Source organism: Rhododendron vialii, chromosome 11a (genome assembly GCF_030253575.1).
Source record: "Rhododendron vialii isolate Sample 1 chromosome 11a, ASM3025357v1".
In the NCBI taxonomy this organism is placed as follows: Eukaryota; Viridiplantae; Streptophyta; class Magnoliopsida; order Ericales; family Ericaceae; genus Rhododendron; species Rhododendron vialii.
Window position 1 is genome coordinate 22702987 of NC_080567.1, and position 14514 is coordinate 22717500.

The 14514-nt window shown below is 39.6% G+C and overlaps 2 protein-coding genes across 2 annotated transcripts in view; one reads left to right on the forward strand and one right to left on the reverse strand.

Annotated features, from left to right (window-relative positions):
* Positions 1-14514, reverse strand: part of LOC131307283 (F-box protein 7) — an 84510-nt gene that overhangs the window by 40268 nt on the left and 29728 nt on the right. The window lies entirely within an intron of this gene.
* LOC131307003 (F-box protein At5g07610-like) overlaps positions 13525-14514 on the forward strand; it is a 1185-nt gene continuing 195 nt past the window's right edge. The window contains exon 1 of the mRNA XM_058333433.1: positions 13525-14514. This exon is cut by the window's right edge and continues 195 nt beyond it. Coding sequence (XP_058189416.1) covers positions 13525-14514 — 990 coding nt within the window.

A 14514-nucleotide genomic window follows, 5' to 3' on the forward strand; every position in this document is an offset into this window, starting at 1 on the left:
GTTGAGATTTGACGTTGAGACGGAGAAGATGGTTGGGATCCAGTACGTGCAAAGTGGTAGTGGGATTCTCTATCCAGACACGACTAGGTATTTTGGAGAATGCGGCCGTGGCGCCCGTTTAGTTCTGATTCAGAGTCATTCGCGTTCTCTGGTATTCGAAATCCACGAGATGGACAAGGACTACTGCCGTTGGAATTTCAAGCTTCACGTCAGTCTCTGGCCCTTGATATCTGCCTTCCGGCCCTTCCCTGAGATAGAAAGCAGAAATGATGTGTTTACGGTGATGTGTGTTGTCGAGGGAGAGAAGGAAGATGACCTTGCGCTCATCTTGGCTGTTCGGGGCAAAGTTATTTCATATAATCTGCAGAAAAAGACTTGGAACGTGCTTCGCGATTTGGCGTCAGGTGAATTCATAAACGTTGCATATACTTGTGCTTTTCCGTTCAGGGAAAGCCTATTCCCTGTTTGAGAAATGTCCTTATTTGCCGGGACGCATATGTTGTTTTTGTTGAACTTTGTGGTTAGTGTTGAACTTTATGGCGTGAGGTAAATACGCATGTTCTGATAATCCATTCTCAAGAAAGACTATGTGGAATTGGCACTTCCACAAAACACAAACATCATCTTAAGTCCTTAATCAATTCTAATTATTTGAGTCTCAACTAAAACTGTATAATCACGAAGCTCGATGTAGATGATTAAGTTGAAACTTCATAGCCGTAATCCAATTTTTATGTTCTGCATATTCTTCGGGGTCCAATGAAATTGTACAGATCCGTCTCTGTAATATTGGGTGCCGTTTAGAAACCCGTAATCCATTATAGGTGCTCTTTGTCTAGGTCTTTCTGCAGCTGATGGCAAGGTTTATTGAACACATTGTAGTCTCCACCACTTCTATTAACCACTCCATATTTGTTTGGCTGTTGGCTATGCTACCATCATTCTACAGAGCAAGAACTAAACTAGAGAAAGTGGGGAAGGATTGGGAAGTAATATCACTCCTAGACTTCCTAATATAAGACCCAATCCCAGGAAGACTAAAAGAAAATCATGTATTGGTCTAGATAAATCCATTAGATGTGATGAAACAGGTATGCAACTCAGTGAAAGCACCCACTTTCAAGGCCGGGAGAACAGACTTCAAACAAAGGCATACGCTAGACTGAAAGGGCCCAGCGGTGTGGCTCATTCTTTCTACTTGCAGCTTTATTGTCTAGTGGCGGGACCCGAAGTGTTGGAGAAAGGAATATAATTTAGACTCCCTCTTTTGCAAGAACGGACTACCAGGGTCAGCTAACCTTCATAATTAAATACCGTTACTGTATAGGTAGATCTCGTTGTGAAAGACCTATTACTGGATAATTCATCCGTAGAGCCAAAGAGTGGTAACTGTACAAACACAAAAGCAAGGCTGGCCTTCCCTTACATAACTTTAACCAAATTGGGTGGGTCTTGAATTGCTGATGCGTCAACTCTTCGCTTAAGTGGTCAAGAATTGACACCAAAACAAATAGGGCCTACTTAATTGGCTACCCTTGCATAACACTAACGAACGAGGAGAGTCTTGATTAGATGATGTGTCATTCCTTCGCTACTTTGTCTGGTTTAGTTTATACTTGGTCCATGGACTTGGAGTGCATTGACGCTATATTTTTGTCTTTAGATTAATGCCAAAGTAGGAGTACTTGTTTTCACTGAAAATATCATTTAGTCCATCTAGTTAAGGAAAATGAGTTATCTTGAATAGTTGGTATTTTTGAACTACATACTAAAATACTGTTTAGCCAATAGAGTGAACTCACCCTTATTCTTTTGTTCCTGTATCTGTTGATGCTCCGCACTTTTCTCAGTAGGGCGAATGCCTAGAGCATCTTAATTCTTAATGATGATCACAATTATGGTTGTCTCCCTTGTTCACCACCCCAAATCTTCCGCCACTCTCCTTCTTCTCCTCCGCCACCCTCAAGTTGTGTACTTCTCTAGTTTCCTGCTTTCCCCGTATAGTTTGATTTTCAGTGAAGCAGTTCAAAGGACAACACCTGTTCTGCATTAATTTTCATGATGCTTCATGAAATTCCAATCATTGCATTTTCATCAGGTTTGTTGTGATTCCTTGACTAACTACCAAGGGAAGACTTGTATGCGAGAAAAAAGGAAAGACTTGTATGCGTCAAAATCTGTTGAAAAACTGCTATAGCAAAGCTTTTCTAGCTTCTCATACCTGCTTAACGTTATGAAGCAATATGGTACGAGGAAGTGTCTAGCTAGTTCATTTCCTAAAGAGTTTTTCAGAAACAGATGCACACTTACCTTGTATTCAAACATGCGATCAGATCAACACCATACACAAAAGGGTAGAAACCTTACTACTCGCAAGAACCTTATCAGAAAATCAAAGAGGGGGGGGGGGGGGGGGGGGGGGGGGTGGGGGGGAAAAAAGTTTAGACCTCCGGAAGACGCATCTGCTGTTCAATTTATCAATTTACCCATTAATCAAATTTTTGAAGCAAGAAATCCTACTTTTCTCTTGCACAGTTTTATCATTTGACCACAATCACATGAACAAATACATTTTCAAATACTAGGTTTCTGGGCGTTAATCATTTCCCAAACAGGTTATTTTATTCATTCCAGAGAATGAGCAATTTATACATTACAAATTACAACATAGTTCTGATACATTACCATGAGATCAAATTTACAAGGCAGACAAAAAGCAATGCCAAAACATACATTAGTGTTTATTTGAATTCGGCCTAAAAATATAGAATGCCAAATTGCAGTGACGGAATTTTGTATCTATGTATATATATGGAGGACGTTCTTTTGGTTACAATTATTATATAAAATAATCCATCCTTCCCACTGGCAGATTCAAAACTGACATTTCCGTCTACATGATATAGAGTACAATGACAAAATGTTAGTAGCATAAAGGTTCCTTGCGACAATGGACATATTAGACATCAATGTGTTCCTTTAATCCACGAGAAAAGCTTAAATTTTTTCTTTATAAAAATGTATTCCCTCCATCCCTAAATAAGTGTCCGGCGCGCAAAACTTGGCCTTAAAAAAAGAAGCATTTGTTTCATTAAAAAAAATCAATTTTTTTTCACGAATCAATAGATAGCAATGAGTTATATTAGATTGTGAAAAAAAATTAAAATTTTTAACAAAAAATATTCATGTTTTGTAAAGCCTAGTTTTTGCGCGCCGAACACTTATTTAGGGATGGAGGGAGTAGTACTTTTAAGTCCTCCTTCTACGGACGAGACAAACATCTTGGAACGGAGGAAGTAGAGAAAAGTTTGAATTTTTTCTTCATAAAACTATAGTATTATTTTTAAGTCCTCATTCTACAGATATGACAAACATCTCGGAAAGGAGGTACTAGTTAACATGGGGGAAAAATAATAGTCCCTCCCATAAATTTAAGCGTCAGTTCATCTATGGACATGTATCACCATATAATACAAATTAAGAACTGCAAGGCAATATTTTTTAAAAGCGCTTGCGCAATGTGAGGCGATTTATTCCTCATGAGGTGAGGAGTAGGACTCGAGATCTCGAGGGGGAAGTATTTAGAAGTTTAATAGATGCATCAATTTATTTAAATTTTCAAAACAGAGAGTAGTGATATCAATGCTAGGGAAGATATGTGTGTTGAGCTCATCCGGGCAGTCCATGCTCAACAATGGACAGTTCAGATTACATATCAGCCGAATAGCAATGGACGAGTGAGATCTATTTGGTCGAGATGCAATATGAGTCGTCCATTGCCGAACACGGACAGCCTGAATTGGCCCAACACGTATGCTATCCCTAAGGGGACTACAGGCACCCCCAATTCGAGATCAAGAGAGAGCGAGAGCACATCTTTCTTTTCTATAAGTGCTTCTCTATCAAATCCAGAACTTTGATTCTTCCCTCGATTTGAACTCTTTTAAGATGCATATGCGTGGTAATTAGAACCGAGTAAATTATTGGCTTAGTAGCGAAACCATTTGTAACTCTTGATACGTATTATGGACTATTCATTTTTCTTCTTTTTTGTTAAAAAATAGAGTCGCTTGTGCAGTTTAATCCAAAAACCATAGGGTGATCATGTGGTCAAGTTGTAAACCTAGGGAGGCGATCCCCACGACTCCTAAAGCGCAAGGGGGTAAAGTGTACTTTGCCTATTTTATTTCTTCCACAAAAAGTTACCCTCTCGAGCTTTTTTTTTTACTTTCTCCTTCCCCAGCAACTACTCCTCCATACCGAAGGGCACCATGACAATGAAAACAAAGCCGAGCGCCGACCGTACTCTGCTCGAAACCTTGCCGGCGGCTGAACTAATAGCCAACAACGTTGATCTCCTCCCACAAATCCTTCTCCGTGTACCGGCCAAATCTCTAATCCGATTCAAGTCCGTGTCCAAACACTGGCTCTCTTTCATCTCCGACTCCCGATTTGCCACCACCCACTCCCGCCAAAACCCTAACCCCTTGATATCATCCTTGTATTTCCACTACAAGGGAAAACTCGAATCAGTTTCCCTCAACGGCAGCCCTACCACTCCCTCTCTCTCCTTCCTACGTCCTCTTACGGGTGATTTCACGGTTGAACACTCATGCAATGGTTTACTGTTGATCAAGTACTACAAACAAATTGTTGACATTCGGGTCGAAGCGCAATACGTCGTTTGTAACCCGACCACGCAGAAATTCCATCTACTTGACGATCGTGTCAATGCACGATACCGCGTGGGCTTTTCTAGCGTATCATGTTGGTTAGCTTTCGATCCATCGAAATCGCCTCACTACAAAGTTGTCATGCTTACTCGTCTCTATTATTCCGCCCCTGCAGAAGTGGACATCTATTCATCGGAGACGACGTGGTGGAAGAAGATATTTCTACCAAACGAAGAGACGGGCGGTATTTATAGCAAGGGTGCGTTTTGGAATGGAGCAATCTATCGGCTATGTCACCTATATAATCTGTGGAGGTTGGACATTGAGACAGGGGAGATGATTGGGATTCCATGCAAGCAAGGTAGTAGTAGTATTTCCTTTCTATTAAACACTAGGTATTTTGGAGAATGCGGCCGTGGTGGCCGTTTGCTTCTGATTCAGAGTCCTTCGCATTCTGCTTCAAGGTTCAAAATCCGCAAGTTGAACGAGGACGGCTGCCATTGGAATGTCAAGTTTCGGGTCGATCTCAAGACCTTGATATCTGAAATCCCTGAGATGGAAAGTAAAAAGCGGTTGAAATTTACGATTATGTGCGCTGTCGAGGGAGAGAAGGAAAACGAATTTTCGCTCATCTTGGCTATCCCAGGTAAAATGATTTCATATGATCTGCAGAAAAAGACTTGGAAAGTACTTCGTGACAATTCGGAAAATGTGCCCCGTGATGGCGATGCTACTGTTTTTCCGCTTGTCGAAAGCATATCCCCAGTTTGAGAAATGTCCCAAGTTTTTTAACTTCCTTTTTTTGTTGTCTTTGCATTGTCTCTTCAGTTTCTTACAATTAGTGTTGATACCTTCAACGCTTTGGTTACGGATTGTGTTTTCGTTTTAGATCTTTGCTATATATATTCATCTGCGTTGGCAGGGACGGAGCGGTTTGATACAATTACCTATAGTAGTAACTACATATTGCCAACAGTATCAAATCTTTGTATAGAAGTTGATCCAACAAATCATATTGCTGTTACGCAACTGTTGATTCAAGTGTCGAGATATCTAATGTTTGTGCACATTGGTAGAATTTTTTCGTCGCATTCAGGCACCCCTATAGTGAAATTCCGGCTCTATCCCTGTACGCTGGGTAACTTTCAGAGTCCTTTGATCCGTGGTAGGTGCTCTTTGTCCAGGTCTTTCTGCAGCTGATGGCAATATTTGGTACACACTTTCTAATCTCCACCATTGTTATTAACTACTCTGTATCTGTTCGGTTGTTGGCCTCTGATGCTTCCATCATTCTACAGAGTAAGATCTAAACTACAGTAAGTGGGTAAGAATTGACGCAAAAGCGTGGGCGACGTACCTTTACACAACAGTAACTAATCTGGGTGGGTCTTGAATTGCTGATGCATCAATTCTTGGCTAAAGTGGCAAAAAATTGATACCAAAATGAGTAAGGCCTACCTTTCAGACTCGGATCCTCTGTCCCAATCTTCTGTCCAAGCTAGTCCTGAAAAGGCAACACGTGTCCCTCATACCACAAACCAAAAGGCCACAACACATCCAATTTGTAACAGTCCTGATTTTCGGTAAATAAAAATTTCGTTAAATATTTGAATTTTTTTTTTAATTACTTGGATTGCTTTTAAAATTCATTTTTAATTCCTTATAATCCGTCATAATTAGATTTTAATCCTTTAAATGTATATTTCTTGACTAGAAATCCTACGTGGCAAGTAGGATTAGTTTCTAACCGATTAGTTGGAGGAACCGAACTACCAATTCGCCTAGTTACAATACCCCAACTCTAAATGGACCTTTATGACCTTCTTTGAGCCTTGTGAACCCCTCCCAACCCTAATTGAACCCTTAGAGTTATAGAAGTAATCATTTCATCCATGACTAGTCATTCAAAGCCAATACCTAGCATCTTTATATCTTTACCCTTTGGTCAATAATTGTTAGGGGAATTTTTATCCCTTGGACAATAGACAATAGAAATTGCCAATGACTTGACAAAACAAGTCATACCAAAAAAAGTCATCATTTTGCAACCTTAGTCTTGCCATGCATGCAAACCTAGGGTTATAGCCTTAAGTCTAACTATTCTAGGGTTACTTTCCTAGATATATATATACACACACACACACACACCTAGTACAAGAGGAGAGAGAGGGAGAGAGAGAGAGAGAGAGAGAGGGAGGCCGAGAGGGAGGGAGAGAGATGGAGTGTGTGGTGTGTTTTGTTCACTCCCACAAGTTACCCTTTTAGCCTCAAGTCCAATTGACTTGACAACTCATTCTAGTCTTTTTCAAGCACACAATCTTAGCCTTTAATCATCCTAGAATTTGACTACAACCTAGATCTTAGATTGACTAGACATAGGAAGACTACTTTCTAGCCTAGCTATCATTTCTTTCTTGCTTGCAAGACTTGCCAACCTAAACTATAATCACCTAGATTTACCTAGAAAGCATAAGATCCTAGTTAGTTTATAGTCTTATGCCTAAAGATTGGATTTGACAAGTCATGGAAGGCTTTCAAGCATGATTTGCCCTTTTAACCATTAGACAATATTTGCTAGGAAAAATTTTATTCCTTAGGTAATAACCAAGACTTTTGCTATAAATAGCACCTCATCATTGCCATTTAACTCACACCTTCCAACCTTTCAACTTCTCTCTCTAGAATCCTTGCAATTGTTCTTTGTTCTTCTTGTTTTTAAGTTGTTCTTGAGTTCTTATTGTATTCTTCAAGAAACTTATCCTCGGCCGCCACCAAACCGTCACTCGACCACCCTATCGATCCAAAAAAAAGTTTAGTTGTTAGTCCAAGATTTAGTTTCGAGAGAAACCTTTCTTTTTCAGAGCTACTGGAAGCCTACCGTAGGAAGTCACTCCGCCCGATCATCAACTTACATTTCGTAGTCGTCATTACCGCCAAGAAGAACAGTAGATTTTCCCTACTCACTTTCTTAAGTATAAGTAGGATTCCCTAGTCCAATAACTCGCATCAAACCGTATGTTGGAAAGTATGAATTTTTTAACCATTTTCTTTGAGTAGATAAGGTTATCTATAGTTTATAATGTTTGAAACGCATGATGGTTAACAAACTTATTTCGCTAATGGAAACGCGAGCATGTTGGAATAATCGACTTTTAACTCTGAATAAACATATGTTGTTTAGAACTTCTCTTAAAGTAAGAAAGAACGGTTTTCGAAATATAAGATTTTATCATTGTTAGAAATATTCGTATTTTGATCTTGAATGGTTACGAGCATGATTAGTAATATGGAGTTAGATGATCTTACTAATTTAGTTTCAAAATTACAATGAATGATTTATGTTACTCTTGTGAAAAGTCCTACCGCAGAGTCGATGCATGAAAACGTGACACGAAAATCGAGAAAGTTAGAAACATGATACCTAGGGTGTGGTTAATGAGAAAGCGTGTTTTGAAAATGTGAAATGTTTTGGAAACCGCAATGTGGCCGGACATGGTAGCCCATTTTGTGGTGTGTGTTTTGTGTGCCAATGGAAACCCGGTGCGACCGAACCATTATGAGGATACTCGGGAGACTGGAACGGCGGAACCGAGGTTGGGTGTGTGGCTTGGTTATCCGCGGAGATGAGCCAATGCAAATTGTGTGTCAATGGAAACCCGGTGCGGCGGAACCATTGTGAGGATACTCGAGAACCCGGAACGGCGGAACCGAGGTTGGGTGTGTAAAAATGATTTTCGAAATGTTGAACGGTATATGAAAATGAGACACAGTTTACGATGAGTCGCGTAGGAAAAACTCAGAAAGTCATGGACACCAACGCTAGGAAGATAGCGAATGTGGATGTGTTATTGTTATTCATTTATGCATGAGTTATGTGACAATCATGAGTTTGTGTGCTATATCTATGACCTGCTATTTGTAAGACAAGGGTTGGTGGGTATAGGATTATTCTGCTGAGCTCTTGTGGCTCACAGTGTTACATTTGGTGATCCTGACATATCATATCGGTGGCGACGCTGGTATAATGTGTCAGAGCTTGTAGATGATCAAGATGAACAGTACACCTTGAATGCTTTTGGAGCTAAGGACTTGGCTAGGATAGAGGAGCAGGTGGAGCTGTAGATAGGAACCCTAATTTCTCTCCTTTTGTTTAATAAAGTACTCTTGTGAGAATTATGATATTGAGCCAGACTCTATTTAGATTTTCAATGAAATTGTCCATTTAACATTTCCAAAATTTGAGGCGTTACACAATCCCTCCCATTTCACCCTTGTCTTCCTCCCCTGCTATCTCACTTTCGTCTCTCCCGATCATAGATCTATGCCTCTCTTTTTTTGGGTAAATGTCAATTTTATTCACCAAAACACCAAGTACAAGAAGAACTCAGTCCTTACACAGGAACTAGAAACCAAAGCTCCTACAAGGAGCAACACAGAAACAAAGAGAAACAACAAAAAAAGTTAGCCCAAACTCAGGAATCAAACATGATCACTCCCCAAGACTTTGAGGGAGAACCCCCATCTCAAACATATCTCCTTGTTGGCTCCAGTTATCCAATGATCCTTCCACGAACACACCCTGGCCCGAACACCAGCTGTGATTACCTCATTCAACATATTAACAGACTTCACACCCCTACCAAACACCCTGGCATTCCTTTCCAACCATAGGTAGTAGATTGCAGATGAAAAGGAGAGTTTAATTTTCTCAGCTTGAAAGGACTTGTGGCTGCAAAAAGATATAGCCCAAACAAGCTCAGAATTCCAAGTAACCAAACATTTTAGAAGCATAGATTCCCATACTTCTTTAGCAAAAGCACAATAAACAGAGAGGTGTTGGTGAGACTCGGAGGCCTGTGCACACAGAACACAATTTGCATCCACATTCATGCCCCAAGTTCTTAATCTATCCTTAGTAGCAAGTTTCTCCAAGCAACAAAGCCAACAAATAAAAGACAATTTAGGTACCCTACTAGGGAACCAAACCACTGAAGTCCACGGCATCTTTACCCCAGGAGGTCTCATAGCCTTCCAAGTGGACCTCATTCAAAACTGTACACTTGGAGAGATCTATGCCTTTGACTCTCGTTTCTTACTGTGAATGGTCTCTGTGATTCTCATCTCCGGCGACCCTTCACTGTTCAAAAATCGGTCTCTTTCCCCTGCGGCTCTAATCAAACTTCTCATACCAAAAGCACAAGGCGTCATTGGAGATGCTTGGACTGGTGGACAATGTTGACGCAAAAATTTAGTCCATGTAGCATGTTTTTGGAATGCCTATATATCCTCTGTGATGACTGGCAAAAGTTCAGTATGATTTTCCATTGTTTCTATTTCTGTCAACGGATCAACTGTCCCTTGCCTATATTGTCATGGGAAGGAGTTGTGAATAGAAGAATTTAAATTGTTATTTTGTTATCTAGTCGAACTCTTTGTTCTAATTTAAATACTACGTTGAAAACTAAACATTGGTGGATAAGAATTTTTTCTTCTCATTTTTTTTTTTTTTTTTGCCATTCATTAATCCTAATCTACTTTGTCCTTGAAAACTTGGGGAGGGGGATGAGTGCTTACGGGGAATCCGGGAGTTCTGTAGTGCACATGTAGGCTGACACACAGCCGTCGATCTCATCAATCAACAGTCACATTAAAAATCAATTATGACCGGTAATAAATGATTCTTACCGGTCATAATTAAAAATCATATCACATCCATTCATTGTCAAAACCCGTGTGCGCCCTACAGGGTACCTTGCACTAAAGGATTTCCCAATCTTCTTACGGGAATCGAATCATGCCCATGTGTATGAGAGCATAAGAGAGGCACCAACTGCACTCCACTCCATTTGCTTTCTTCTCATTTTCTCTAGACCCAAAACGGCATCATTTTTTTATTGTTTTAATGAAATGATATTTGCAATCTTTGATTTGTTAAATAACTAGGGTGTCACTTCCTAATCATTACATGAGAGGATCACATGAGGGAGTTCACGTGAGAGGATCTAGACTCATTCATTCTAATATATAAAGGGAGAATTGCTTTTTGGTGTGACCGCTTTTGTGAAGTCCTGTCACAAAAGTATTTTCCGTTTTTGCCCTTTTCCAAAGCTTCCCATGTACAGTAACTACTTGGGATATATGGACAAATACTTCACTCCAACTACTTCACCCCACGGGTTCAACCACAAAATTCTTTTTACAGAAAAAACTGCCATAAGGTTCATCTATTTTACGGAGGTATGAGTCTAACAATCTCTCTCTCTCTCTCTCTCTCTCTCTCTCTCTCTCTCTCTCTCTCTCTCTCTCTCTCTCTCTCTCTCTCTCTCTCTCTCTCTCTCTCTCTCTCTCTTACATTGACTACCAATCACTTAATTTCATCCTTCTAATCTTCTTAGGTTGTGCATTTTTTGTGTCCATCTTTATTTTACCACCTACTCCTTTCACTTTTTGTGTGTCATCCTTACTTTTTGTGTCATCCTTATGGAGTGAAACGGATTGAGAGTAATTCAGATTGAGAGTGATTCGGTGTTCAGCATTTGATCTGTTTCAAACGAGTTGAAATACTATTCATCAAAATAACTAGTTAAGTCCTTCCAACTAGGTTATAACTTTGATTTTCAGTGTTTTTTTATTTCTTTAATTTAATGAAATAATAATCGCAATCTTTGATTTGTTATGATCAGCTTTGGAACGTTTTCAGTTATGGGGCCTTGTTTTGGCTTTTCTTCCTTTTCATGTATGATGATACTCGGTTTACTTCTTGTTGGCCGTTTTTTCTCTTTTGGGCAAGGGTATAATTGTCAAGGGTATGAGTGACATACTGACATCCTAGCATAATTGTCAAGGGTAAGGGTATAATTGTCAAGGGTATGAGTGACATCCTAGCATATAAGGGTACAAGTGCCAACATAGTTGGTATGCATTTCTCTTCTTGTGATGCCTTCTCATCATGGTTCTTTTAGGCTTCGTTTGTTTAGGTGTAAAATATTTTACCTATTTTTAGGAGTTTGGTTGAGTAAAAAATGAAGAAAATATTTTACATGTAAAACATTTTTCATTAGTTAGGTGAAAATGACTTATCCTTAAATCTTCCATAAGTTATTTTTCAAAATGAACCCGCTGCCTTCTACTGCAATTCTCACTACTGAGTTTCCTCGATTGTCGTTCAATTCCAATATTCTCATATCTCTCTACCGTTTAAGCCTCCCCTTCTCTCTATACACTATTTTGTCGATTTCTGAAAATATTTTTCAAGTGCCAACCAAATACCGAAAAATAAAAGTTTAAAGTTTGTTTTCTGAAAAAACATTTTACATGAAAAATATTTTACATCAAAACAAACAGAACCTTAATCTTTGTAACTCTTCAAAGATTAATAAAATTATGTTTTGCCTTTCAAAAAAAAAAGATTTGTTAAATAACTAGAATGTCACTCCCTAATCATCACATAAGAGGATCACATGAGGGAGTTCACGTGAGAGAATCTAGACTCATCTATTCTAATAACTATTCTACTCCATGTAAAGGGAGAGCCGCTTTTTGATGTGACTACTTTTGTGAAGCCCTGTCACAAGAGTGTTATTCGTTTTTGTCCTTTTCCAAAGCTTCCCATGTAGTAACTGCTTGGGGTAAGATTACTGATATAAAAATAAAAATAATAAACTGCTTGGGTTAAGATGGACAAATACTTCACTCCAATTGCTCCACCCCACACATCACCCACAAAATTCTTTTTTTGGAAAAAAACTGCATTGCGATTCATTTGTTTTACAGAGGTATGAATCTGACAATATGGCTCTCTCTGAAGTACATTGACCAATCACTTTCATCGTCCCCTAATCTTCTTATGTTGTGCACTTTTTGTGTCCATCATAATTTATTTTATAACCTACTCTTTTCATTTTTTTGTGTCATCCTTATGGAGTGAAACGGATTGAGAGTAATTCAGATTAAGAGGGATTCAATGTTCACCATTCGTTGTGTTTCAAAACAATTGAAATACTAATCTTCAAAATAACTAGTTAAGCCCTTCCAACTAGGGTATAACTTTGATTTTCGAGAAGCAAAACAAACTTTTGCACAATGTATAAGTTAGCAAAGTTAAGATTAAAGATAATATGTAGCTCTTCAAATGGAATGAAGACAAAAGGTGTGAGACCCTTTTTGTGAGTAACAGCTGACACATTTGTGTTTCATCCTCTTGCCACCCTTCTACAACTTTGAGAATGCCTTCATCGACGTTGGAAACCTCACCGTCATTCACACTACTTGTAACAAGTGAAAGCAAATCCATTCGATTGTAAGTCCAGCCATTGTGCCTCTCAACCTGTTTGCCCAAAAATAGAGTTCAGGAGAGTTCAAGGCCCATTACTATATATGTGGCTTTGCAATTCTAGTTTGCTGCAATTTGCCTTTAGTCAATGTTTTTCAAGAGAAAGAATACATCTTTTCTATAATCTTTCTAATACTCTTCTTTTATCGAAATGCATGTCAATGAAATAAACCTAAGCTCTAATCTGAAACTTTGATTCTTCCCATAATTTTTACTCTTTTAAAATTCATATGCTTGGTTAGAATCAAGGAAATTATTGGCTTAAGTAGGAAAGGAAACCGTTTGCCACCGTTGGTATTATGGACCGATTCTTTTTTTATTTTGTTAACGGAGTCACTTGTGCGGTTTAATCCATAAACCATATGGCGATCATTTGGTCAAGTTGAAAAGTCGGGGAGGCGATCCGCACGATGCCTAAAGTGTGAGGGGGCAAAGTGGACTTTGCCTATTTTCTTTCTTCAATTATAAAAGTTACCCTCTCGAACTTTTGTACACTTTCTCCTTCCCCATCAGGGCACCATGACTATGAAAACATCCCGTAAAAAAACAAAGCCGATCACCGACCCTACTCCACCCGAAACCTCGCCGGCGGCTGTACTAATAGCCAACAGCGTCGATCTCCTCGCACAAGTCCTTCTCCGTCTACCGGCCAAACCCCTAATCCGATTCAAGTCCGTTTCCAAACACTGGCTCGCTCTCCTCTCCGACTCCCACTTTGCCTATGTCCACTCCCGCTTAAACCCTAAACCCTTGATCTCATCCTTGTATTTCCGCTACAACAAAAAGCTCGACTCCGTTTCCCTCAACGGCAGCCCTACCTTTCCCTCTCTCTCCTTCCTACGTCCTCTTACAGGTGATATCACGATTCTACACTCATGCAACGGTTTACTGTTGATTAAGAAAAAACAAACTGTTGACAATCTTGTCAAAGTGCAATACATCGTTTGTAACCCGACCACGCAGAAATTCCATCTAATTGGGCAGAAATTCCATCGAGTTGCTCGTCGCAGTGGACGTTTTTACAAATCAGGTTGCTTGGCTTTCGATCCATCGAAATCGCCTCACTACAAAGTTGTATTGCTTCGTCGAGTCTCTTATCCCTCTTTGGAGATGCATATCTTCTCATCGGAGACTGCATCTTGGAAGAAGATATTTCTGACGGATAGATGTTATAGGAATGGTGCGTTTTGGAACGGAGCTATCTATTGGCTATGTGACCAATATAATCTGTTGAGATTTGACGTTGAGACGGAGAAGATGATAGGGATGCCGTACACACCAAGTAGTAGTAGAGTTAACAATATATACAAGACTAGGTATTTTGGGGATTGCGGCCGTGGTGGCCGTTTGCTTCTGATTGAGAGTCATTCGCATTCTACTGTGAGATTCAAAATCTGCGAGATGGACAAGGACTACTGCTGTTGGAATGTCAAGTTTCGTGTCGATCTCAAGACCTTGATATCTGAATTCCCTGTGATCGAAAGTAAAAGGCGGTATAAATTTACAGTG